Source organism: Hypanus sabinus, chromosome 2 (assembly GCF_030144855.1).
Source record: "Hypanus sabinus isolate sHypSab1 chromosome 2, sHypSab1.hap1, whole genome shotgun sequence".
NCBI lineage: Eukaryota > Metazoa > Chordata > Chondrichthyes > Myliobatiformes > Dasyatidae > Hypanus > Hypanus sabinus.
This window is the reverse complement of record NC_082707.1, coordinates 119,635,415-119,663,075: the sequence shown is the minus strand read 5'-3', so window position 1 is coordinate 119,663,075 and position 27,661 is coordinate 119,635,415. Positions and strand designations below refer to the sequence as shown.

At 45.0% G+C, this 27,661-nt stretch overlaps 1 protein-coding gene across 5 annotated transcripts in view; it reads right to left on the bottom strand.

The window, feature by feature from the left end:
• Positions 1 to 2,712: 2,712 nt before the first annotated feature.
• The window catches only part of plekhh1 (pleckstrin homology domain containing, family H (with MyTH4 domain) member 1), a 140,027-nt gene continuing 115,078 nt past the window's right edge, over positions 2,713 to 27,661 (bottom strand). For all 5 annotated transcript variants that reach the window (XM_059953337.1, XM_059953329.1, XM_059953344.1 and 2 more), the window contains 7 exons: positions 25,893 to 25,990; positions 24,299 to 24,440; positions 21,242 to 21,384; positions 20,392 to 20,521; positions 15,434 to 15,520; positions 11,941 to 12,087; positions 2,713 to 7,928 (listed from right to left, as the gene is read on the bottom strand). In XM_059953337.1, coding sequence (XP_059809320.1) covers positions 7,755 to 7,928; positions 11,941 to 12,087; positions 15,434 to 15,520; positions 20,392 to 20,521; positions 21,242 to 21,384; positions 24,299 to 24,440; positions 25,893 to 25,990 — 921 coding nt within the window. In that variant the 3' untranslated portion in view covers positions 2,713 to 7,754. The remainder of the gene's footprint in view (positions 7,929 to 11,940; positions 12,088 to 15,433; positions 15,521 to 20,391; positions 20,522 to 21,241; positions 21,385 to 24,298; positions 24,441 to 25,892; positions 25,991 to 27,661) is intronic.

Genomic DNA, 27,661 nt, shown 5'->3' with positions numbered 1-27,661 from the left:
CAGATATGATGTGGTAAAGGAACCCTTAGGAGGCAGTGGTCATAATAAGATCACATTCACCCTGCAGTTTGAGAAGGAGAAAGTAAAATTGGATGCATCAGTATTACAGTTAAGTAAGTGGAAATCCAGAGACATGAGAGAGGAGCTGGCCAAAGTTGATTGGAAGGGGACTCTAGTAGGGATCATGGCAGAACAGTAATGGCTGGAATATCTAGGAGGAATTCAGAAGGCACAGGATAGCTACATCCCAAAGATCAAGTAGTATTCTAATAGGGGGATAAGGTAACTGTGGCTGAAAATGGAAGTCAAAGACAGCATAGAATGAGAAGAGAGGCATATAATAGAGCAAAAATTAGCTGGAAGTTAGATGATTGGGAAGCTTTTCAAAACCAACAAAAGGCAACTAAAAGCCATAAAGGGAAAAGATGAAATATTAAGGTAAGCTAGCCGATAATATAGAAGAGGATACAAAAAAGTATTCTATATATCTGAAAAGAGAGATGAGAGTGGGTATTGAACTGCTGGTAAATTGTCACTGGAGAGGTATTAATGGGGGGTTGGGAACAAAGAAATGGCAGACAAACTTAAGTATTTCGTGTCAAGCAGAAGACACTAACAGAACGTCAGGAATGTAAGAGTTCGGGGGCAAAAGTGAGTGTTATTGCTATTACTCAGAAGAAGGTGCCCAGGAAGCTGAGAGCTCTGAAGGTCGATGTCACCTGGATCAGATGGGCACAAATGTTGGGGGTGTTGTGGATAGTGTGGAGGGCTGTCAGAAGTTACAGTGGGACATTGATAGGATGCAAAACTGGGCTGAGAAGCGGCAGATGGAGTTCAACCCAGATAAGTGTGAGGTGGTTCATTTTGGTAGGTCAAATATGATGACAGAATATAGTATTAATGGTTAGATTCTTGGCAGTGTTGAGTATCAGCGGGATCTTCGGGTCCGAGTCCATAGGACACTCAAAGCTGCTGCGCAGGTTGACTCTGTGGTTAAGAAAGCGTACGGTGCTTTCACCTTCATCAATCGTGGGATTGAGTTTAGGAGCCGAGAGGTAATGTTACAGCTATACAGGACCCTGGTCAGGCCCCACTTGGAGTACTGTGCTCAGTTCTGGTCGCCTCACCACAGGAAGGATGTGGACACCATAAAGGGTGCAGAGATTATTTACAAAGATGTTGCCTGGATTGGAGAGCATGCCTTATGAGAATAGGTTGAGTGAACTCGGCCTTTTCTCCTTGGAGTGATGGAGGATGAGAGGTGACCTCATAGAGGTGTGTAAGACGATGAGAGGCATTGATCATGTGGATAGTCAGAGGCTTTTCTCCAGGGCTGAAATGGCTAGCATGAGCAGGAGCAGGCACAGTTTTAAGGTGCTTGGAAGTAGGTACAGAGGAGATGTCAGGGGTAAGTTTTTTTACACAGAGAGTGGCGAGTGCGTGGAATGGGCTGCCGGCAACGGTGGTGGAGGTGGATATGACAGGGTCTTTTAAGCAACTCCTGGACAAGTACATGGAGCTCAGAAAAATAGAGGGCTATGAGTAACCCTAGATAATTTCTAAGATGAGGACATGTTCGGCACAGCTTTGTGGGCCGAAGGGCCTGTATTGTGCAGTAGGTTTTCTATGTTTCCATGAAACCTATTGGATATTGAAAGACCGATATAGAGTGGATGTGGAGAGGATGTTTTCTATAATGAGACAGTCTAGGTCCAGAGGGTGGTGAATCTGTGGAATTCATTGCCAATGATAGCTGTGCAGGCCATGTGATTGTGTATATTTAAGGTGGGGGTTGATAGGTTCCTGATTACTCAGGGTGTCAAAGGTAGAAGAATGCAGTTGAGAGGGATAAATCAGTTATGATGGAATGGCCTAAATTTGCTTGTATGTCTTATGGTGGCATCATAGTAAGGACATAGAACCTTTAGAAAGGGTACAGATGAGATTTACCAGGATTTGAGAATGTGTCTTATGAGGAAAGATTGAACAAGCTGGGGCTTTTATCTTCAAAGTGACAGAGGATGAGAAGTAACTTGATAGAGATCTATAAGATGTGGAACACTGTGCCTTTTCTCCAGGATGGCAATAGCCAATACTAGTGGACATCTGTTTATGGAGAGTGGGGAGATGGCAGAGAGTTTTCTTCTACACAGAGTGGTAGATGTCTGGAATACACTGGTGAGGTGTTAGTAGCAAAAAGTACAAGGAAACAGTTGGATTTATGTTGGAGTATGTTTTGAAAGGTCAGTGCACCATGTTGGGCTGATCAGTTCCATGTTCTATTAAGATTCTTCAATCAATTAACACCTGCATATTATGATCTCCAGTTTTCTTGAGGAAACTTTTAAGGGCATATTTGCAGTCAAAACCAGCTGCATGCAGCTCAGTGCCTGAGATACCATCTGCTCCTCGAAAATCACTTGACTTTTAAGCACAGGATAAGTACATCCTCTGCATTTTCCCCCGCAGAGAATGGAGGGGTAGGGCCTGTAGCCTGGCAGAAAGGATTAGATATCATAAATTTAATTATTTCAGCACAACAGTGGGCCAAAGGGGCTGTTCCTGTGTTATACAGTTCTAAATTCTTTTGAACAGTCAGATCTACACTTTAGACTTCCGCAACGTTAACTGGCTAAGAGAATGTAAAGTACAGCTCATGACTTTTGAAGAGTGAAGCAAGCATTCACTGCAGATGTTGATAATACTGAAGTATACTTTTGGCAATACTTTATTTTGTCTACCAGTCATGGAGGGAAAGGAGTATGAGAATATTCCAGTACAACCCTCTTTCATATTATGTCAAACTTTAGCCAACTCAAGTTAAAGTGAAAAAACATTCACTATTCACTTCAACAGCTGGAATAAATAAAAGCTACAGTACATCTGGTATAACCACTCAGAGATGCATTTTGCCCCCTTAGGATCAAGTATTCAATTTGTAGCACAAAGTGTGTAGTGTTTATAACCAGGGCGAAGTGACACACTGTCCGTTGTGAGAATTCTGTTCTATCACCAGATTCCATTATCAGCCTTCTCTACTGAATAGTCAGCCTTGACTGTGTGTGCAAGTTTGAAGTGGATGAGGAGTGTTGCAAATTAATCTTGGATGCAGTGCAGGATTTTACTCGTCAGCTCCAACACTAGACAGGGGAACAGCTGGAAAAAAAGGTTATTAGAACAGTTAGTGGCTACTTGAGTGGTTAGCAGTGGTCCAGTACAAGGTACTGACAATTCAACCGCATGCATTTGTGGACAGGTGTATTTAAAGCAGAGGTTGATAGGTTCTTGATTAGTAAGGGTATCAAAGGTTACAGGGAAGAAGGCAGGAGAAAGGGGTTGAGAGGGGTAATAAATCAGCTACAATGGGATGGCAGAGCAGACTCTATGGGCCCAATAGCTTAATTCTGCTCCTATGGCTTAGGCTGAACATCAGGAGACAACTTGGTGAGATCAAACAATAGGGACTCTGGCTCATTCTAGCAAGGATACATGCCAAGGGGGTACTGAGCAACAGCTTAGACCAAGTACCTGACCGTGGCAGATTCTCATTACATTTCTTCTCTGCTATCAACATCACACAGCTCAAAGTTAAACTGATGTTTTGGCACATTTTGCATCAGATTCTTCCCAGAATTTCAATCAGCTACAGTACACAAAGTGAACCAAAACCATCAATTGCAAAATACACGAGATGGACATTTCCTCATAGCTATTACCAAGTGCCAATGAGATGGAACAAAACTGTAAAACTACTCTAAACAAAAAAAAACTATGAGTCTGTAGATTCTGCTCAACACTTCCCTTTCTCCCAGCCTTAACAAAAAAATAAGCCGTCACTCATTCACCTTCTGTAGTGTAGCAATTGGCTGCTGATTTCATCGATGTTAACAGTAACTTCCAAATCATCTGAATTTCTTCTTATTTTCTTTATATTTTAATAGTAAATCCTCCTAAACCCAATTCATCCCCAAAGATCAAAAGCTTTGGGTTGGAACATTATCGACTATCTTTGGGAAATGGGAGAGAGTTTGGGTGATTATCCTGCCATCTTTTATATCATACTCACATAAATGTAGTTGTAGTTGGCTCCCAACAGATAAACACACATTCAGGAGAGTCTAATTGACCAGTAAATTGCCAAATTCTTTCAGCAGTTTGTGTTTTTAATCCAGAACACAGCATTTGTAGTCCCTAGTCTCTGCAAGTAAAGTTATTAATGGCCCTATTTGGCATTACATGCGTTGGCAGCTCTGTATTCAGGCTTTGAAGAGGGCAAAAAAGCAATGCCCAAATTTAAACCTATTGCTTTGAAATTGCTCATCTCCCTATTCACACAAGGATATTACTCATTCTGTTCAGAGCAAACTAAAAATATTACTGATGCTAGTTTTAAACCTGCTCCACAATGAGACCAGCAAGGCAGGGCAGGTCAAGTCAGAATGGTGAATTCTTTAGAGAATGGGGCAGGGCTGGTGGGACATTCCAACTCAACGAGATCATAAAGACCAAGTGTCCCTTTACCAGACAGCAGCTTTACTGGTTTCGCTGTAACATTTACTCCACCTGTCTACCCTTTGCCCTGGTCCCTTCCTCCCCAATTCCCTCTTGCCTTCCATCACAGACCATCCCTAAGGTCTTGTATAAGACCACAAGCACTTCCCAGCTACCAGCAACCCCACAGCATTTTCACCTGGCTTGGTAATATTCAAAATATGGGCCATTTCTCAATTCAGATTACAGCTCATCGGTCTGAAATGGTAACTCCCCTCTCTGTGTGTACTGCCTTATTTGCTGAGGACTTTCACTAACACTATGCATTTCACGGACACTTCTGGAATATTGCATACAATTCTGTTTGTCCCTCTATAGGAAGGATGTTGAGGGTGCAGAAGAGGTTTACCAAGATACTGTCTGGTTTAGAAGACATGTGCTATCACTGGAGGCTGGATAAACTGGGGTTGTTTTCTCTGGAGCACCGGAGGCTGAGGGAAGATCTGATAGGGGTTTGTAAGATTGAGAGGCGTAGATAGAGTGGACAGGGAGTATGTTTCCCAGGATTGAAGCGTCTAATACCAGAGGGCATGCATTGAAGGTGAGAGGGGATAGGTTCAAGACAGATATGACGGTTAAGTTTTGTACTCAGAGAATCGTGGATGCCTGGGATGGTGGTAGAGGCAAATACATTAGAGGCTTTTAAGACATGTTTGGATAGGCACATGGATGTTGGAAGGATAGGGACATGGAGTCGGTAGGAGGGATTAGTACTTGTGTGTTTTTGATTTGCTTTTTACCTGGTTTGGCACAACATTGTGGGCTGAATGGCCTGTTCCTGTGCTGTACTCTTCTACGTTCTGAATTATTAAAATGCTGGCCAAATTGTTACTTCAGCGGCAAGGACTTGACTCGGATACATAGGGAAGTTATGGGAAGCAATGATGTATTGGTGAGTGCTGATGTTAGAAAGAGTATTGTGTCCTGAGAGTGGAGCTGCGGTGACTGTTAGGCTGGTTGGAGACGATCTTCTAAGGTGCCAGTCACTGTTGGTTGTTGGAAGCATCTGGCTGACTGCATGTACCCATGTTCTTTACTGGGAGGTCACTGACAGGTTACATTTTCCCTACTTTACAAAGGCCTTGGTTTGGGGCTTCCTGATGCTGTGAAAGGCAGTGAATTTGGAAATTTTTCTTTCTTGGCATTTTACACAGCCCTCAGAGCACTATTTTCTAATGATATGCATCAATGTGGAACTACAACTAAAGCACTGACAAGACCCAAGAACATCCGTCCAAACAGGACTTTTGACATCAGGATGCCTCAGTGCACTTTACAGCCAAAACACATCTCAAGTGCAGTGACTAGGTTCAAGATGAAACTCAGCAGTCAACTTGTGTACAATGAGATCGTACAAACGACACTGTGATAAATGTCTTTCAGAGATGCTGGGTGATGACATTGGTCAGGGTATTGATTAGTTCCACATTCATCTAAGAGTGCAGATGGGACTGTACATTAACTTCTCACCTCAGAGTGCGGGACTGCTTTTGTACCACACAGGAGTGTGATTCAAAATGCAACATGTTAACAGTGTTAAAGAATGAGTCATGGTTACTGAGATAGCAGCTCAGAAGTCAGAATTTAAAACTGCATCAGAGTAGTAGGATGTGAGAGCTGGGTCTGGTAATGAAGACTGTCCGCTTGAACAGGGAAGAAATGGTTCAGTAAGGGCGTTTTATTAAGGACACTTGGCTCTCACTGTCCTTGAGGTAGTCACTCATAAACAAAAATCCTCCACAAGCGAGCACACCTCTCTCCTACTCTCTGCAGGCTGGGGTTAGGCGAGTGGTGCAGCCGTGCAAACGTGAAGAACTAGAATGTTTCTATAATCATCTCCCTTGTACTTGCATCAAGGGACAATGACTGTCTGTGAACCAGTGGGCGCTTTGGGTGGGCAGGAAGGATAAACACTTTGAAGAAACAAAAGATTAGTCCAGTACCAGCCTCTTCCAGTTGGCAGTTGAATCAAGTGCACTGGAAAGGTGAAGCTTCAGCTATAGTCACGATTTGTTTTGATAAACAATCCCTCCACAATAATCCTACATAACTTCACTCAACCACGAACATATCCACCTGCTTTACACTGTTTTCAGATAACTCACTGCTGGGCACTAGCAGCTGCTGTGTTCAGTGGTGACTTTGTCCCCCCAGTGACAATGAGGACAAAAATTGGGTAGCTTAAGCGCTTCACAGTTCATCCCAGAAACCCGTTCCAGTTATTAAATGGAATGGAGACATTGACTGTTGATTACCCACAGCTGGACTGTGCAATGGTGCTCGTGTTCTGCTGCTGGCACCCTCCTTACTTAGAGGGTCACTCCAGTGTCTTTTGTACCTCAGTGGCACGCGTTCAAGAGGTATGTGCTTATTGTATCAGGCACTGCTGTGGGGGCGAGGGGCTCTGATGAGGGATCGGTTGGTTATTCCAGAGACCTTACAAGACAGCCTCTTGAGCAATGGCCTGAAATAGCATGAGCCGCTGAACAGTCCACTCTCCCCATGATTAGGAAGTGACCTGTGGCATTGCCATCAATCCCAATGGTAAAGGCTGAAGGGGAGGGAACACTGAGCAGCTTCTGCAAGTCTTGGGACCACTTCCAAGAACCATGCTGGTGCTCTGTTGATGGGGGTTCCATGATGTTACTGGGTTTCCTGGCACAGCAGGGCCTTTTATCATCCACAGGTATCCAGTTCCCGCTGGAACTTTCATAGTCTCTGACTCAGAAATAACTTAGCAGCAACATAATGTGCATTGTACCTTTGCCCTTGGCATTCCAACCCATCGTAATTCGGGGATCTTTGGATGGGGTTTGGAATAAATGTAAGGGGTCAGAATGAGCCCTTGAGAAAGGTTCTTCCTGATATAAAGCACCCTTCCCAAAAGGGGACACCTCCCCCCATGGATAGTATCCAGTTGAACGGCCACAAACATTCCAGTTTGTTGCATGTGGTCCAGCCTCAGCATTAATGTCCCCAAGGAGCCCAAAACTTGCCACCAGTATGAACCCAACTGATAACAATGGGCTGTGAGGTGGTATGTGAATCGTCAGTAGGTAAACAAAGTCTAAGCACTAATCGAGCACATAAATACACACAACTGCAACAAAGTCCAGACACAAGTGTCAACTGTGCACCATTTGAATTGTCCAACTGGTTTGTCCTCTGACAGCTCCACGCCATTCAGCACTGGCCAGAGAGTCTCAGAGCAGGGTAGGACCTTGCGTAGTCCGCGTCATGCTCGGGAAGTGTTTGCTGTCGATCTCCCACAGTTTCTTGTTGGAGAGGCTTGTGGGTGGCGAGCTGGACGAGATGGCCAGCGGATGACAGCTGCTGTGGTTGATGTAGCTGGCCAGGATCAGTGTCAACTCCAGGATCTGCAAACACATTCAGAAGTTGAAGGTTAATAAAGAGCTTCTTGTGTAATGAGACTTTAATTTCCTGCCTGTCATGTTGGGGTTTCTTGAGTGATTGTCAATGTATGATGGCAATGCCATATTAATTTAATCCAGGTAATTACCAGGCCAATTCCACATCCCCATCTTTGCTCCTTGCCCCTTGACAGACATCATACAAAACTATTACATTTCAATCATTCTAATAGTTATAATTTCCACCCTGTGTGATTATAAAATACTTTTTTTCAGCTTTTAGTGCAGAACAGCCCACTTCTAATTTTGACATTCAGCCCCTTTTTAAGCAATTTCCCTGTACAAGATAATTCCTTTACGTGGTCCTCTGGTAGATCAGGATAGTAATCTATTCATGGAGCGAAAAAAGATGGGAGAGATCTTAAATGCATTTTTGTATCTATATTTACTCAGGAGACAGACACAGAGTCTGTAGAAATGAGGTAAGACAGCAGTGAGGTCATGGACCCTATACAGATTACAGGAGGAGGTGTTTGCTGTCTTGAGGCAAATTACGGTGGATAAATCCCCAGGACTAGATGAGGTGTTCCCTTGGACCCTGTGGGAGGCAAGTGCAGAAATTGCAGGGGGCCTAGAAGAAAAATTTTAATTATTGTTATTGACAGGTGAGGTACCGGAGGATTGGAGGATGGCTAATGTTGTTCCGCTGTTTAAGAAAGGCTCTAAAAATAAACCAGGAAATTATAGGCCGGAAAGCCTAGCATCAGGAGTGGGAGAATTACTGGAAGGTACTCTAAGGGATCGGATATGTGAGTATCTGGATAGACATGGACTGATTAGGGATAGTCAGCACGGCTTCTTGTGTGGTAGGTTGTATTGAGTTTTTTGCGGAAGTTACCAGGAAAGTTGATGAAGGCAATGCAGTGGATGTTGTCTCTGGATTTTAGCAAGGCATTTGACAGGCTCCCGCTTAGGAAGCTGGTGAAGAAGGTTCAGTCGCTCGGCATTCAGGATGAGGTAGTGAATTGGATTAGACATTGGCTTTGTGGGAGAAGCTGAAGAGTCGTAGCAGGGCCTAGTCTCTCTGACTATGCCCGTGACAAGTGGAGTGCTACAGGGATCAGTGCTGGGTCCATTGTTGTTTTTCATCTATATCAGTGATCTGGATGATAATGTGGTAAACTGGATCAGCATATTTGTGAGTAACACCAAGATTGGGGGTGTAGCAGACAATGAGCTAGACTATCAGAGCTTGCAGTGGGATCTGGACCAGCTCAAAAAATGGGCTGAAAAGTGGCAGATGGAATTTAATGCAGAAAAGTGCAAAGTGTTTCACTTCCATAGGACTGACCAGGGTAGATCTTACAGAGTGAGCGGTAGGGTACTGAGGAGTGTGGTAGAACAAAGGGATCTGAGAATACATCACAAGTGGATAGGGTCATAAAGAGCTTATGGCACTTCGGCCTTCATAAAACAAAACAGTGAGTACAGGAGATGGGATGTTATGTTGTGGTGGTATAAGATCTAGGTAAAGCCTAATTTGGAGTATTGTGTGCAGTTTTGTAAGTAAGTTTGAAAGAGTACAAAGAAAATTTACAAGGATGTTGCTGGGACTGGAGGATCTGAGTTATAAGGAAAGATTGAAGAGGTTAGGACTTTATTCCTTGAAATGGAGAAGACTGAGGGAGGGTTGTTAGAGGTATCCAGACTTTTGAGGGGGATAGACAGGGTAAAGACAAGCAGGCTTTTTCCGCTGAGGTTCGATGGGACTACAAGAGGTCAGGGGTTAAGGGGGAAAGGTGAAACATTTAAGGGGAACATGAGGGGAAACTTCTTCATTCAGATGGCAGTGAGAGTGTGGAACATGCTGACAGCACAAGTGGTGCATGCAAGCTTGACTTCAATGTTTAAGAGAAGTTTGGATAGGCACATGAATGGCAGGGGTATGGAGGGCTGTGGTCCTGGAGCAGATCTTTGGGTCTAGGCTGTTTAAATGGTTCAGCACAGACTAGATGGGCCAAAGGGCCTGTTTCTGTGGTACTTTTCTATGACTAGGAAATGCTTCAGACATTGATCATGCTATGCATAAATCCTATATGCTAATGAATAAAACTCAAAGCTATCAGATTAACAGTGGTATCTTTTTCCCATGGTCAAAATGCCTTATTCTAAAGCTGAGAGGGGTCAAATTAAAAGCAGATGTGTGAGCACGGTTTTATTTTAAACACACAGAGGTGGGTAATGGATTTATGGAATGTGGACCATAAAACAGTATAGTGCAGGAACAGGCCATTAGATTTTGCTGCACCATTGACCGCTGTGAACCTGTGCTATCTCTAACCCATTTACTGATGTGGAGTTGAGAAGAAAATATCTCATTGAACAACATTGGCCAGGTTTATGTCTGAGTAAACCAGGCACAGGAAGTAGTCAGTAACTAAAACATACTTGGGCTGAATTCTCCCACTCTGTCCTCTCCATCAGTTTGGAAACAGAAATAATAACTTCACAGCACTTGTTCCCCACCCTCCAGAGCCTGGAATCCCTGAAATTACTCGGCAAGGACAACAATTAAGGAAAGAGAAGGAGTGGGCTAGGATTGCCAAGATAGTTGCAGACAGTAATGCTCAAAAATACGAGCCTGGAATCCCCATTTATCACAATGACAGTTCACTGAAATGCTTTCAGCATTGCAATTGGGAAACTTTAGCCATTATGCTTAAATGACTGACAACAGCAGAGTTTACCTGCCCAAACCAAAACTAGGATTAATTCCAGTTCTGAGGAACCCAGAGGCTGTTCATTCTAAGAGGGGCCCGGGGGCTGTCCGTTCCAAGAGGGGCCCAGGGGCTGTCCGTTCCAAGAGGGGCCCGGGGGCTGTCCGTTCCAAGAGGGGCCCGGGGCTGTCCGTTCCAAGAGGGGCCCGGGGCTGTCCGTTCCAAGAGGGGCCCGGGGGCTGTCCGTTCCAAGAGGGGCCCGGGGGCTGTCCGTTCCAAGAGGGGCCCGGGGGCTGTCCATTCCAAGAGGGGCCCGGGGGCTGTCCATTCTAAGAGGTGGCTCACATGTTAGGTTGTTAAAATGCCCACCATTAGGAAGGTAAAGGGAACCTATAACAGTGTTTGTAATTAGTGATCAATACCTTTCTGAAATTTGTAATGTAGCAGGTTTCAGATAGAATCAGAATTAGAATATTATTGCTGTCTCACATGATGTGAAATTTGTTGTCTTGTGGCAGCAATAGATTTGCAAATTCGTAAAATGGCTATAAGTTACAAAAAGCACTGAAAAAAGGAATACTTAAGAAGTGTTCATGGACTTTACAGAAATCTGATGGCAGAGGGGAGGAAGCTGTTTCTGAATCACTGAGTGTAGGTTTCAGGCTCCTGTAACTCCTCCATCTCCTCCTTTATAGTAGTGATGAAAAGAGAGCACCTCTTGGATGCTGAGGGTCCGTAATGACGGGCATTGCCTTCCTGAGGCACCATCGCTGGGGAGGGTTATGCCCGTGATGGAGCTGGCTGAGTCTACAATCGCTGGAGCTTTTCTGGTCCTGTTCATGCCAGACGGTGATGTACATCTGTAGAAATTTGCAAGTGCCTTTTGTGACATACCAAATCTCCTCAAACTCCTAATGAAATATAGTGCTGACATGCCCACTTCATAATTGCACCAAAGCATTGGGCCCAGGATCGATCTTCAGAGATGTTGACACCCGGTATTTATTCAACACAGGGACATGGAGAGATATAGACATTGAGCAGGCAGGTGGGATTGGTTTGGATTGGGATTTTGGTCAGCTGAGCCAGCATTTAATTGCCTGTTCCTAAATGCCTTTGAGAAGGTGGTGGAGAACTGGGTTCTTGAACTGCTGTTCTGGTGGGGGAATACCAGCACAAAGTATTGCAAAGCTATGCAAAAAGCCAGCACAGGGCACAATGGGCTGAATATCTCCTGTGCCAATCCACCCCGGAGAGTTGCTGCGATTCAACAGCAGATGGAACAATCCAAAACTGCTTACCTTCGACTTTGCCATGGCAAACACTAGCTTTTCTACAGTGGTCTTTGCTGTGTTCTCATCCCTGGGTTTGCTGAGTACGATCATAAAGTCATCGCGATATCCTCCAAAAGTCACGATGGATAGGTAGGGGCAACTTAACACCAGATGCTGAAAGCAATACAAAGTAAACTTCCTGTCAGAAATGACAAAACCCCTGCATACCAGATATCCCTTGGCAATAGGTATTTAAAGTCACCCTCTTAACAACATATAGGCTCCCAATTCATTAGACCATAAGACATCGGAGCAGAATTAGGCCACTAGGTCCTGTAACCTTTGACAGCCTGAACAAACAAGAAACTATCAACTACCACTTTAAATACATTTTGTGACTTGACCTCCACAATCACCCGTGACAATGAATTCCACACATTCATAAATTTCTGGCTAAAGAAATTCCTTCTCATCATGTTCGAAATGGGCGTCGCTTTACTCTGAGGCTGTGGTGGTTTGAGATGCACCCACTATAGGAAACATCCGCCTTTCAATATTTGATAGATTTCAATGAGATCCTTGCTCATTCTTCTATACTCCAGTGAGTATAGGACCAGAGCCATCAAAGGCTTCTCGTACATTAACACTTCCAATCCCGGAATCATTCTCGGGAACTTCCTCTGAATCCTCTCCAATGTCAGCACACCTTTTCTTAGATAAGGGGCCCAAAACTGGTCAGACCAATGCATGCCTCAGTATCACACCCCTGCTTTTATACTTTAGTCTTCTTGAAATGAATGCTAATATTGCATTTGCCTTCCTCATCACAGACTCAACCTGCAAGTTAACCTTTAGGGAATCCTGCACAAGGACTCAAAATCCCTTTGCACCTCTGATTTTGAATTTTCTCCCTGTGTAGAAAATAGTCTCTGCCTTTATTCCTTCTACCAAAGTGCATGACCGTACACTTCCCGGTACAATATTACATCCGGCACTTTTTGCCCATTATTTTAACCATGCCAAGTCTTTCTCCAGACTCTCTGCATCCTCAGTACTACTTGCCTCTCCACCTACCTTTGTATTGCTTGCAAACTTGGCCACAAAGCCATCAATTCTATCATCTGAATTGTTCACATATAATGTGAAAAGAAGCGCTCCCAATACAGCCCCCTGCGGAGCACCACATGTCACTGGCAGTAAACCAGAAGGCTCCCTTTATTTCGACTCTTTGCCTGCTGCCAATCAGCCAATCTTTCGTCCATGCTAGAATCTTTCCCGTAATATCATGGGCTCTCATCTTGTTAAGCAGCCTCATGTGTGGCACCTTGTCGAAGGCCTTCTGAAAATCCAAATAAACAACATCCACCGACTCTCCTTTGTCTTTCCTGCTTGTTATTTCCTCAAAGAATTCCAACAGATTTGTCGGGTAGTATTTCCTCTTAAGGAAACCATGCTGACTTTGGCCTACTTTATCACGTGCCTCTGACTACCCCAAAACCTCATCCTTACTAATGAACTCTAACATTTTCCTTCCCTTCTTAAAGAGTGGAGTGATATTTGCAATTTTCTAGTCCTCTGGTACCACTTCAGAATCTAGTGATTCTTGAAAGATCATTACTAAAGCCTCCACAATCTCTTCAGCCACTTCTTTCATAACCCTGGAGTGTAGCCACCTTCAGACCTTTCAGCTTCCCAAGCATCTTCCCCTTAGTAATAGCAACAACACTCACTTCTGCTCTCCGACACTTTCAAATTTCTGGCATACTGCTAGTGTCTTTTACAGTGAAAACTGACAAAATATTTATTAGGTTTGTCCCCCATTACTACCTCTTCAGTGTCATTTTGCAGCAATCTGATATCCATTTTTGCCTCTCTTTTACTCTTTATATATCTGAGAAGCCTCTTGTATCCTCTGATATCATAGGCCAGTTTACCTTCATATTTCATTTTTCTTCTTAGTTTCTTCAGCTGCTGTCTGTCGGTTTTTAAAAGCCTCCCAATTCTCAAACTTCCTACTAATTTTTGCTACAATATATGTCCTCTATTTTGCATCTATGCTGTCTTTGTCTTCCCTTGTCAGCCATGGTTGCCTCATCCTTCCTTTAGAATATGTCTTCATCTTTGGGATGTATCTAATCTGCACCTTCAAAATTGCCCCCAGAAATTTCAACTACAGCTGTTCTGCTGTCATCCCTGCCAGTGTCCCCTTCCAATCAACTTCGGCTAGCTCCTCTCTCATCCCTCTGCAATTCCCTTTACCCCACTGGAATACCGATATACCTGACTTTAGTTGCTCCCTCTCAAACAGCAGGGTGATTTCTATCATATTATGATCACTGCTTCCCAAGGGTTCTTTTACCTTGAGTTCCCTAATCAGATCTGGTGCATTACACAACACCCAATCCAGAATTGCCTTTTCCCCTAGTGGGCTCAACCAGAAACTGCTCCAAAAAGCAATCTTGTAGGCATTATACAAATTCACTCTCTTGGGATCCAGTGCCAATCTGAATTTCCCAGTTTTTATGCATATTGAAATCCCCCATGACTATCATAAAATAGTCCTTATTACATGCCTTTTCTATTTACCATTGAAATGCATATACCACATCCAGGTTACTGTTCAGGGGTGCTGTATATAATTTCCATCAGAGTTGTTTTACCCTTGCAGTTTCTTAACTCTACCCACATGGAATTTACATTACCTTCTCCTTTCTGTAGATAGTGTCTGAACTCCGGAATGGGATTGGGATGGAGGGGGGGGGAGTAATCAGAAGTCAATGCATCATACCCTAATGCAGGCTGCTTTGCTAGAACACTTGCCTGATCTGTTTTCAATGAGATGAACCAGACCTAGAGAAGATATGAACAAGCCCTATAGCAAATTATAAGCCATAGACAGTTATTGTCTAGTGCAAGCTGTCTCCACATTAGTAATGAGTGTTCTGACAGAGAATCAACCACTGTACCTAGAAGGAACAGTTGTAACTTCTAGCAATTGTTAGAGAAAATATCTGTCTGGGTCCCATTTGGGCCTCTTTGTCAAGGCTGCAGAGCACCAATGTAGAAAGCAGAGGAAATTTAGGATGTAAAGTTTGAATACCTGTGGGAGATCTGAGCAGATCTATTGTGGATAGTCACAAAAAATTGCTGGAGGAACTCTGCAAATCAGGCAGCATCTATGGAGACAAGTAAACAGTTGACGTTTTGGGCTGAGACCCTTCATCAGGGCTGTCCAGGGCAGCTACCCCTGTATTAGTAATGGGAGTTCTGACAGAATCAATCACTACTCCTGGAAGTAGCAGTCAAACCTATAGTAAAACAGAAATTATCTTTCTAGATTATATTTGGACCTCTTCACCACAGCTACAAAGTACCAAAGGGGAAAGAAAAGGAAAACTGGAGCCCTGATGAAGGGTCTCAGCCTGAAATGTCGACTGTCCGTAGATGCTGCCTGACCTGCTCCTCCAGCAGTTTGTGCATTGTCCAGCATTTGTAGAAACTCCCTACGGTGGACACATACCATTGTACTGCTTTCCAGTATGTTCATTCCATCTTCATTAACAGCCAACCAAACAGGCTTCTCTTCAAGTGGTGAAGGTGCAATTGGCTGGAGGGGAAAATACACAACAGTGATTGTCAAGAGTTTTATATTCACAAATGGTCAAACAGCCTTGATTGACAGGAGAGGAGAGTTACAGGGAGCAACTGTGGGAAGCACAATTTCATTCTGTTGTTAGGATACACTATAAAATGTTTGGTACAGATTGTATCAGTAAGCTCGTTATACAAGATACCAGTTTTTGCCGGCACTTCTGAGCAAAAAATGACAGGGATTCATTTCAATGGAACTTCTATACATTATTTCTTCTCTGTTTATATCCATTACCTCTGGAAAAATGAGGCAACGGGAAACAACAGACAATAAAGTCAGTAAGATTAGAATCAACGTTACTCTGATAAAACTATTGCCACTATTTTGGCAGAGTTATCACTGCAGCAGTCTGAAGTGGAAGTTGTGGACAACCCTTACGGCCAGTTCTCACAACTGGATGAGCTGTTGTTTCTGGCTATGATACTAAAGGGAGAATGTCACAGGCTTGATGATGGTACAGAGGCACATTGTAACTATACCAGCAGTGGCAGGCCACTTATACAGGGAAGCTGGAGAGCCTGGAATTGTTCGACTGGAGGCAACTGGCAAAAGAAACCAAGTGCAATTATTTGGGGACTTTGGCCTCACAGCCAAAGCAGCCAGCGTTTGATCCTGAGAACTGGTGGTAGAGTGGACAAGGTGTCTATGGATATAACAGGATCCAGATCAACAGAGACAACGAGCAAGAGAAGAGCGGATGGACTAGTGGGAAGTTAAATCAGGCCAAAACATACACACTGAATGACAGGACCTGAGGGAATGTTACTGAACAGCAAAATCTTGGGGTGCAAATACAGAATTGCCTGAAACTGGCCTCATAGGTAAACAGGTTGGTGATACGCTGCTTGCATTGGCCAGGGAGGTGAGCACAGCAGTTTGGACGTCCTGTGACAGTGGTTCGGCCATATGTGGAATACTGTGTGTAGTCCTGGTCCCCGTGCTTTTGGAAGGCTGTGATTACATTGGAGAGGGGTAGAAAAGATTCACACAGATGTTGCCTGGATTGGGGGCCTTGAGTTAGAATGACAGGATGAATAGGCTGGGTCCAGTTCTCTCCCCCTGAGTGTAGGAGGCTGACAGGTGACCTTGTAGAGGTTTATGAAATAAAATCACTGCCCTTTTTCCAGGAAAGGGGCATCTAAAACTAGAGAGCATTGGTTTAGGATTTACAGGGGCAGGTTTACTTGAGGAAGATGCTGGGTATATCTCCACCTCTGCCAGGTGGGTACAAAGGACATTTGGACTGGTACATAGAAAGGAAAGGTTTAGAGGGATCTGAGGCAAACACAGGCAACAGGGATTGACACAGATAGATAGGTGTCCTGGTAGGCATGGAAAAGTCGGGCCAAAAGTCCTGTTTGTGTCTGTGACACTCGGCCTCTAAAATGGACTGCTTCAAAGTAAATTGGAAAAGTATTAATATTTTTATTTTTCGTCTCTTACTGTGAGTCTGTGTTGACTTTCAGAGTAGTTGCACTCCCCCACTTACCCTCTGGCATTTTCATGAACGTGCCCCGATTCTCCTGCCACTCACCCACACCAGGGGCAAGCTGACCAACCAACCCACAAGGCTCTGGGACATGGGAGGACACCGAAGCACCTGGGAAAGCCACACGCTCACAGGGAGAACCACACAGAGAGTCAGGAAGGCCAGAATTGAAACTGGTCAGCAGAAGCTCCAAAGCAACAGCTGTACTGACAGAAATGGTTTAGAAAAAAGTACTCAGTCTTGCTTCCTGCACTCTCACCCCAAAGCTTAACAGGAATACTTCTAAAGCTGACTGCTTGGAGCAATGGCATGACTTAATACCAGAACCTATAGAAATGAGAACACAGGTCGTTTCATTGTACACATTCAGGCGATCAGAGCATCAGAAGCCAAGCGAGGGCCAGGGTCACTGCAGGGCATTCTGTTTGCTTATTTGGCAATTACAACACACATAGCATCAACAAGTCTGGGAGGGGCGGGGGGAAGGAATATCAGAAAATAATTAACAGACGAGCTTAAGCTGGTTTCAGGGCTAGGAGTCAAAGGGAAAATAGCAACGACAAGGCAAAATTCAGCCTCAGAATTACATTTACAAGCTGGTTGCATTGATCTGAGCCAACTTCCTATTCATAAAGTGCAGGAAGCTCCTCTAAATGTATCAAGAAATATCCCAGAAACTTTAGCACAGAAATATACACTCAAACAGGGCAATAGGAGCAGGAGCAAGCTACTTGGCCTCTCCATCCTGCTTCACCATTCAATAAGATCTAGGCCAGGGATTCCCGACATTTTTGTGCCACAGACACTAACCATTACCCGAGGGGTCCTCATCACCTGATCTCAGCTGATCTGACTGTGACCTCAGTTCCACATCCCACCCAGCCCCAATCACTTTTCACCCGCTTGCTTCTCAGGATTCTGTCTCTGCCGTAAAAACAATCAAAGGAAGTTGTGGAAGAGTGTTGAGGCTGTCTGAGAGGAACAAAAATTTCAACACATTAAGCAGGATACCCTTGTTACTATACAGTGACTGTACTAGATTATTTGACAAGGTCTCCAATTTGAAGACTTCTCATTTAATATCTTTAGTTAATGTCTCTCCCTCACTCTTTGGAACTCCAGTGGACACATGTGACGCCTCACTTAACCAACTTTCCCTCTTAAGATAACACACCTATTCCAGATTTCAGTCTAATTATGTCAGAGAGGAACTCAAGTGTTGAGGTAGATGACTAAAAGGTTGGGTTTACCGGTTACTGTAAAATGCCTCTGGCGTACATAGGTGGGACGAGAAGTGGGGTGAGTGAGAGAACAGGACTGATGGAAAATGTGTCAAGTACCACCACAGACTTGATGGGCTGAAAGGTCTCCTTCACCATTCTAAAGAAGTACAAAAAAGCTTAGCCGAAGGAGTTGTGTTTTGTGATGAAGACGGAGTTTTAAAAGGGGAATTGTGCAGCTTAAGAGCAAAACACTGAGGGGCAATGCGGCAGGATGTGCTGAAGTTAGAAATGGTGATGCATGCAAGTTGGGAACTGGACCACAGACCATTAAAAGTTGTACAGACATTTCCTGTGTTACTCAAGAGACCTATTCCCAAGAACTGAACACAAGCTGACTTATCCCTGAATCGGAAAGTTTCTCAGAAAGAGAAAACTACTGCGCGACAGAAATAACCCGTTTACCCGTTTGCAGTCAGTCGTCAGACAGAAATCATAGGAGAGCCAAAGTGGCACCAGAGGCAACAAAATTCTATCAGGGCATTTCTTCTTAATCAAGCCCCAGTTTCAAGGCTTGGGTGTTTGCCTGCACAGACATTTTCATCATAAGTTAGTTGGTTTTGAACAATTTTGAACTTTGAAGGCTCTACAACAAAAGGTTTGTTTTCACAGAGACATTGTTTGCTTGTGCATATCAAGAGTTCAATGGCTGAATCTGTGTACAGCAGAACTTCCATAACTGAGAGAGCCCTTGTAATGATGTTGGATGTTACTAGGATGGGATGGAGGGTTTGAAAAAACCGAGACATTGCTGGTCAGGGAACCTTTACATGCTTAGCTGTAATGTGGGGCCATAAAGATGGCAGAATTTTGTATCTAAGTGAGCTCTGTGTAATGGCAGTCAAGTGAAGAAAAATCGGTTTTAAGGGATTTAGAAACATAGAAAACCTACAAACCTACAGCACAATACAGGCCCTTCGGCCCACAAAGTTGTGCCGAACACATCCCTACCTTAGAAATAACTAGGCTTACCTACAGCGCTCTATTTTTCCAAGATCTATGTATCTATCCAAAAGTCTCTTAAAAGACCCCATCATATCCGTCTCCACCACCGTTGCCGGCAGCCCATTCCACACACTAACCACTCTCTGTGTAAAAAACTTACCCCTGACATCTCCCTGTACCTACTCCCCAGCACCTTAAACCCGTGTCCTCTTGTGGCAACCATTTCAGCCTCTTGACTATCCACACGATCAATGCCTCTCATTATCTTATACACCTCTATCAGATCACCTCTCATCCTCTGTCACTCCAAGGGGAAAATGCTGAGTTCACTCAACCTATTCTCATAAGGTATGCTTCCCAATCCAGGCAACATCCTTGTAAATCTCCTCTACACTCTTTCTATGGTTTCCACATCCTTTCTGTAGTGAGGCAATCAGGACTGAGCACAGTACTCCAAGTGGTGTCCAACCAGAGTCCTATATAGCTGCAACATTACCTCTCGGCTCCTAAATTCAATTCCATGATTGATGAAGGCCAATACACCGTACGCCTTCTTAACCACAGAGTCAACTTGCGCAGCTGCTTTGAGCGTCCTATGGACTCGGACCCCAAGATCCCTCTAATCCTCCACACTGCCAAGAGTCTTACCATTAATACTATATTCTGCTATCATATTTGACCTACCAAAATGAACCACTTCACACTGTAAAGTGCTACTCCAAAAATTCTGGGATACAGAAAAAAAATTCACTCTTACAAAATGCATGTGATATACCAATAAACAGTGTTTATTTCTTAACTTACATTTCTTGATGTGTGCACAGATGACACTGCTTTGCATGAGAGGAAGTACTTATTCAGACTGTTTTCTAAGAAAGCAACCCGACTCAGAAATGCCAGGGTCATCTCTACACATGCCTGCAGAAACTGTTAAGTGTGAGGTGGGCTGGGAGGAAATAAACACATCAGTAACTGTGTCAGTACAGGATGGGTGAGCTGAGTGTTTCAGGTTGCTACTGCCTTGGCATTATCAACAGTCAGAACCTCAACCCACTTTACCCCATGCCAGGGGTTGCCCCAAGGCTCCTGCTATAGCAGCTATAATACCTTACCCTAGCAGTGAAGAGTTTTGCTCCAAAAAGCGGCCACTTCCGGCCTACGGTCAGGTAGATGCGCACGCAGTCGGCTCCACTGCAGCCCCCCAGTAATATCCACTTGGTAGCCAGCCTGTCGCATAGTCGCCTTTAGGAAACGAGACATTGTAAAGGAAATCAGTGTAGCAACACTTTAAATAGTTCAGCTGGGGACGGATACAAAAACACACAGACACGGAGCTGGAGTCCCTAAGGCAGTCCCACATTGAGTTCCATGCTGACTGGCAACTCCTGCAACGCTGCTGGTGCCAAACTCTATTGGTCTCCAATTGGGGGGAAACTCGAAATAAGCAACACTACACACTGTAAAATTTGAACAATGAGCTGTTGGCCTCCCCTCTTGCTGTTGCAGGAGTGATATCTCTCTTTCCCTCATTAGTGAGGGAGAGGGCCTGCTGTGATGTCGAGGTGTTGGAATGAACCACCTTTTTGATGCACTATAGATCCTGGCCTTTGGGGGCTTGCTAATGGTTGCGTGGTGGGTGGTTGGGGGGGGGGGGGGGGGCTGGTGCTCTTTGCTGGAACAAGTGGAGGGGGGGAAGGGAAGGGGCGAGTTTATGCTTTGCTGCTGTTCGTCCATGGGAAAGGTGAGGGAGGTGTTGGTGATGGTTCTAACAATTTTCTGTCATTCGTTCTTTGGGGTATTTTCCTGTCTGTTTCATGTATGTCTGTGAAGAGTAAGATTTCAGGTTGTATACTGTACACATTCTCTGACAGCAAGTTGAACCATTGAAATTAAAGTCAGTGAGACATTTGTGTGGATAATGAGTGATCCATAAAAGGAAGAGGAAGAAGAGGCGAGACTTACTTGAGCTGCTCTGGGGTACAGGCTTGTCTGTAGTGCTTGGGGTAGAATTTCTCCAGAACCTGCTGCAGAAACTGTTGATTCTTGGACTGGGAGCTGCCTCCGGGACTGGAAGGGGCAGGTCGAGCAAGGTCTCCATACTCCACCTGCAGGAACCGAACGTCACATCACCCTGAGTGCCCACCACCTCGCACCCCCCCCTCCCCAAACACACCAACAGAAGGCACTGCAGGAACAGCACTTCCCAAAGACCAGTCCTTGCAGAACAAAATGACAGCAGGTACCTGGGAACTGTCATACCCACACATTCCTCTCCGTGTCAAATCAGAAATGTGGCCCCAAACCTTGTTCCTAGCAGCCTAGACTGCTGGAAATCCACCCTGCTGGTCTTACGGGGATGGACACAAGTCAGGGGCAGGTAAGCTGGGGAGAATCTGTATGGACGAGGCCATTCAGCCCCTCTGAGCCTGCTCTACAGCTTAATCAGATCACAGTTGATCTGCCTCTCAGAGCGCCCTGCAATTTTGCTGGCTGGTTTTTGAAGTACAGTAGATTCCAGCTAATTGGGATACATTGGGACCAATCCATTTTGGCCCAATTAAGCAGCTGTAGTTTCATGGAAATAGTTAAAAAGATATAAAAAAGACAAACTGAGTAACAAATTATGCATCTAAATGAAATACAGAATAAATTAGAACACTACCAATGCTACTATGGTACTATAAAACTGTATTAGTTCCTAATAGTTATCGATCCGCATTGTTTTCTTTTGACTGTAAATGAACAAAATCAGCACAGACCCCTAGTGTAGATAATGGACTGTCTCCATACAATGTTTTTGATGATTGTATCCTTGAAATCTTAATTTCATTCTAACATTCAAGATGATTGTCTATACTAGTGGTCGCCAACCAGTCGATTGCGATCGACTGGTCGATCTTTGAGACTTTCCCAGTAGATCCAGAAAAAAAAAGAAAAATAAATACACAAATATGTTATGCCTGATAAACCTTTTGATGCAAATATGTAGTAACTTCTACTTTGAAAATGGACCACTCGACAACTTCATGCCCAAAAGGAACAACTTTATCCAGGACAGTAAAACGATATTCACATGCAGATGTTTTCACTAATGCACACCAGGCAGAAAAGGCTGGAAGGAAAACCCCAAAACCCTGGAAACAATCTCTCTCTACAAACAGTTTTCCGTAGCGGGAGTATTGCTATATTACCATTATCCTAATTGGTATTAACTTATCTTTATAATGCTCGCATTACAACACTTCTCCCCCTTTAAATTCCAACATTCCCCAAATGTACAAGAAATGGGAAACAAAAATAGTATTGTCATTAGCTTGCGTACCCCTGAAATTTGTACTAGTGTCTCAGTAAGTTTACCAAAACTAGGAAAGTTGAGGAGCTGAAATCGGGGTTGAAGGCCCAGCAAACATGCTGCTCAGAGGACCTGGATCGACAGTGTTAAAGGACTTGTCACTCTGTGAATATTTTTCACAACAGTTTGATGAATCCCTGGATGTAATGCAAACAGCTCAGCTTGTTATATTTGTCAGAATGACTTTCATGGATTTTACAAAAAAGGAGGACTTCCTCACTCTTTTGCACTTAAAGGAGAGAACAAGAGGTGAGGATATTTACGATGAGTTTTAAAAAAATGTCCGTGAAAATTATGCAAACACGAGGAAATCTGCAGGTGCTGGAAATTCAAACAACAACACACACAAAATGCTGGTGGAACACAGCAGGCCAGGCAGCATCTATAGGGAGAAGCACTGTCGACGTTTCGGGCTGAGACCCTTCGTCAGGTCTGACTGAAAGAAGAGATGGTAACAGATTTGAACTCTTATCAGATAGTAAGAGATTTGAGACTTTCAAATCTCTTACTGTCTGTTCTTTCAGTTAGTCCTGACGAAGGGTCTCGGCCCGAAACGTCGACAGTGCTTCTCCCTATAGATGCTGCCTGGCCGGCTGCGTTTCACCAGCGTTTTGTGTGTGTTGCGTGAAAATGACATCCCCATTCATAAACTGGTGGCAATTACTACTGATGGGGCCCCAGCAATGCGCGGTGTGTGCGTTGGTTTTTATAGCACCGTGCCATGCCGTAATAACCCTGATTTTCCCGACTTGCTGGATTATCACTGTGTGATTCATCAGCGGGCCTTGGTTGGGAAGGTTGTGGACTTTTCTCATGTAATGACACTGGTGGTCAGACTGATAAACTTGATTCGAGCAAAAGCGCTTCAGCACCGCTTATTCAAGGTGTTATTGGATGAGCTTGATGCTGCTTTGGCCTGATTGACATGCTAGTTACAGTGTTTTCTCGGTTAAGTTAACTTGAAAGTTTGACAATAGCATTTTATGTAATTAAAATACAATTAGCCCAAATAAAGGGCCTCAAGTTGGAAGTAAAATCTGAGCTGTATTTTTTTCCTTAAATGATTTAGGTCGATCTTGCCTTTCACTAAGGCCGAGGTAGGGGATCTTGGGCTTAAAAAGGTTGGTGACCACTAGTCTATACCTTCAAATTCTTTGTAGTTCCTAACTTGTTGAAGTAGTGATGTTTCATTTTCACTCCTGGCTGTTTTTGGCATCTCCAAGTCTGAATGCTTGAAACCACAGTGAACAAAACAGTTCTGTATTGTCTTACTGCTTATTTCTAGCTAACTATCAGTCACAAAAATCACTGCTTTTTGAACACAAGCACGCACAACTGGCACTATTTTAAAACTGTTTGCTCTAAATTTGGTGTAGTGTCTAACGGCTGTGTAAGTGCACGCAACTGATGCTAGTCAGAAAATGTTCAGCAACAGCCTCCTCTCCCAATGAATTGGTATAGTGTCCCAAATAAATGACTGTTCTTTGTTCTTCAAGTTGTCCCAAATAAGCAGATTGCCCGATTAACCAATGGCCCAATTAACCAGAATCTGCTGCATTAACATATATTGCAATGAAGTGAACACAATTCAATGTGTCCAATTGTGCTCCTTTAAACGCAGAACTGAGAGCTGCTGCTTCCCAGTTTCATTGGTAACCCTCACTAACCTGTGCCATTAACGCAGCCACCTCCAACGCCAAGTCCTTACTGATAGGGAATCGGCTGTTCACCACCTCTTCATTAAGCTGGTAGGCCAGCAGCAGCCTCTCTCGTTCCGTTTCGCCCTTCGCCTGAGCTCTGAAATACAACCTGCGCAGAATGACAGGGTCAGTGTGCTCAGTACAACACAGGGGCCACGCACAAGGTCTGTGGAGACGGGCAACTCTAGGAGCACTGGGGGCAAGGCCAGCTTTGCTACTTACCTTTAGAAAGCAGTACCAAGACCAGCACATATACTCACCCTTCACTGCTCCCGAGGTGATAGTGCGGCCTGCGTGGGGAAGGCTCAGCCCAAGTACTGTCAGCTCAATGTTTCTGTTCCTGCACCTACCCCAAGCTGCCTTGTCTCATCGCGGGGCAGGGAAGGTGCCGGTGTTGTCAAGTAGCAGGTGCGCGTGTCCTGGTTAGTAAGTTGTTGGAGTAAATCCTGTGGAAGCTACGGCACCCTGGTGGTGGCGGAAGGAGCTCTGGTACGCGGGTGGCTCTGTGCTGGGCACGCCGGGCTTTACAGAGCTACTGTGCCGGGGAGGTGCATCTCACTCCTGACCAGTGCCTTGTCGGTGGTGGGAAGCCTCAGTCACCACAGCACATCGGCTTTCTGATCTGTGCTTGAATTTTTCTAAAAATCCGGGTGGTACCCATCACCAAAGACTCTCAGCACCCAGGACATGCCCTCGCCTGGTTACTACCACCAGGGAGGATCCCGATTCAGTTACAGTTTGTTCTCCTCCACTATCAGGTTGCTGAATTGTCCGTGAACACAACCTCATTATTCCTTTACTGCACGTTATTTACATATTTCTGTAATTTGTAGTAATTTTGTGTCTTTGTAGGATTCTGCTGCGGCAAAACAACAAACTCCACAACCTTGGGCATTAATCCTGCTTTTAATTTCAAGCTCCCTCACAGACTGTGGTAAAAGTGGGGGGGGGGGGGGTACACTGATGCATTGGCATAGGGTTGCACCTGAAATTAAAGTGGGTCTGGAGTCACTGGGTAACAACAACAGATTTTGTTCCCAGTAAAGACGTCAAGAAACCAGATTTTTTAAAAAAATAACTGTTTGGGGGTTTCATGGTCAGCTTTAGTCTAAATGACCCTTTATTTAAAACTCTGCATTATAAATTACTTAAATTAAAGCTGCCCTGTTACCATGGAAATATTGAAATCTATGTCTCAAAATCAAAGGTCAATGCCCGGTTACTAGACTGGCTGGTCAGTAAGGTGTTTAGGCAGCATCTGTTGGGTGTTTTAATGGTGAGGTGTCTTCTGATGGAAGTGTGTGTCATTTAGAGAAATAGTGAAGACCCAGTGGCGTGAAGTGGGGTGTTTCGCACACTGTGATCGGTGAAGAGGAACTCACGCAGGCTGGTGAATGGGGGACTTCCCTCCAGCACCGACAGTGGTTTGTGCCCATGTCTCTGTACGGCCACTAGGGGGCGGGCCGAGAGCAACATCTACAGGACTGATTTTCATTCACATAGCTTTGGGGAATAGCACGTTCCTGTTGAGGCAAGAGAGTTTCCAGTATTGTACTCTTACCGGCTCTTGTACATCAGTCTCACTATCCTGTTGCTCTCGTATTTCCCAGGGTGAAGTTCCTTCAGGGCCTGTTCCCACTTCGAAATGACATCACAAATCTTCAAAAAAAAAGTACAAGTGTTGGTAGCAGTGACACTGACACAGGACGGATCATTCTTACATGACAGGCACTGGAAATTACAGGTTGGACTGTCATTACAGGACAGGACAGGCAATGGAAATAACAGGATGGACTGTCATTACAGGACAGGCATGGGAAATTACAGGATGGACTGTCATTACAGGACAGGACAGGCAATGGAAATAACAGGGTGGAATGTCATTACAGGATAGGACAGGAAATTAGAGAATGGATTGTTGTTACAGGACAGACACGGGAAATTACAGGACGGACTGTCATTACAGGACAGGCACTGGAAATTACAGGATGGACTGTCATTACAGAACAGGACGGGCACTGGAAATAACAGGATGGAATGTCATAACAGGACAAGCACTGGAAATTAGAGAATGGACTGTCGTTACAGGACAGGCACTGGAAATTACAGGATGGATTGTCATTACAGGACAGGTCAGGCAATGGACCATATCAATGTATTTCAGTACCTGGACCTTCAGATCAACTGACAGCTCAACCAAGAACCACAAATCAGTGCATCAAATTTTATTCTAACAGTGAACAGCCACCAGAGAGTTATATTGATAGGTATATCAGGCTGTTGTATTGTGGGGTAGAGGGGGTAAGGGTGTGTCAGAGTGCCACAGTGAGGGGAGGGGGGTGTCAGAGTGCCACAGTGAGGGGTTGGGGGTGTGTCAGTATCACGGTGAGGGGTGGGGGGTGTCAGTGTCACGGTGAGGGGAAGGGGGTGTCAGAGTGTCACAGTGAGGGGTGGGGTGTGTCAGAGTGAGGGGTGGGGGTGTGTCAGAGTGAGGGGTGGGGGTGTGTCAGAGTGAGGGGTGGGGGTGTGTCAGAGTATCACAATGAGGGGTGGGGTGTGTCAGTGAGGGGTGGGGGTGTGTCAGAGTGTCACAGTGAGGGGTAGGGGTCAGAGTGTCAGAGTGAGGGGTGGGGTGTGTCAGAGTGAGGGGTGGGGGGGTGTCAGAGTGTCACAGTGAGGGGTGGGGGTGTGTCAGAGTATCACAGTGAGGGGTGGGGGGGTGTCAGAGTGTCACAGTGAGGGGTGGGGTGTGTCAGAGTGTCACAGTGAGGGGCAGGGGTCAGAGTGTCAGAGTGAGGGGTGGGGGTGTGTCAGTATCACGGTGAGGGGTGGGGGGTGTCAGTGTCACGGTGAGGGGTGGGGTGTGTCAGAGTGAGGGGTGGGGGTGTGTCAGAGTATCACAGTGAGGGGTGGGGTGTGTCAGAGTGAGGGGTGGGGGGGTGTCAAGAGTGTCACAGTGAGGGGTGGGGGTGTGTCAGAGTATCACAGTGAGGGGTGGGGTGTGTCAGAGTGAGGGGTGGGGGTGTGTCAGAGTATCACAGTGAGGGGTGGGGTGTGTCAGAGTGAGGGGTGGGGGGGTGTCAGAGTGTCACAGTGAGGGGCAGGGGTCAGAATGTCAGAATGAGGGGTGGGGGTGTGTCAGTATCACGGTGAGGGGTGGGGGGTGTCAGTGTCACGGTGAGGGGTGGGGTGTGTCAGAGTGAGGGGTGGGGGTGCGTCAGTGTCACAGTGAGGGGTGGGGTTGTGTCAGTAGCACAGTGAGGGGTGGGGTGTGTCAGAGTGAGGGGTGGGGGTGTGTCAGAGTGTCACAGTGAGGGGTAGGGGTCAGAG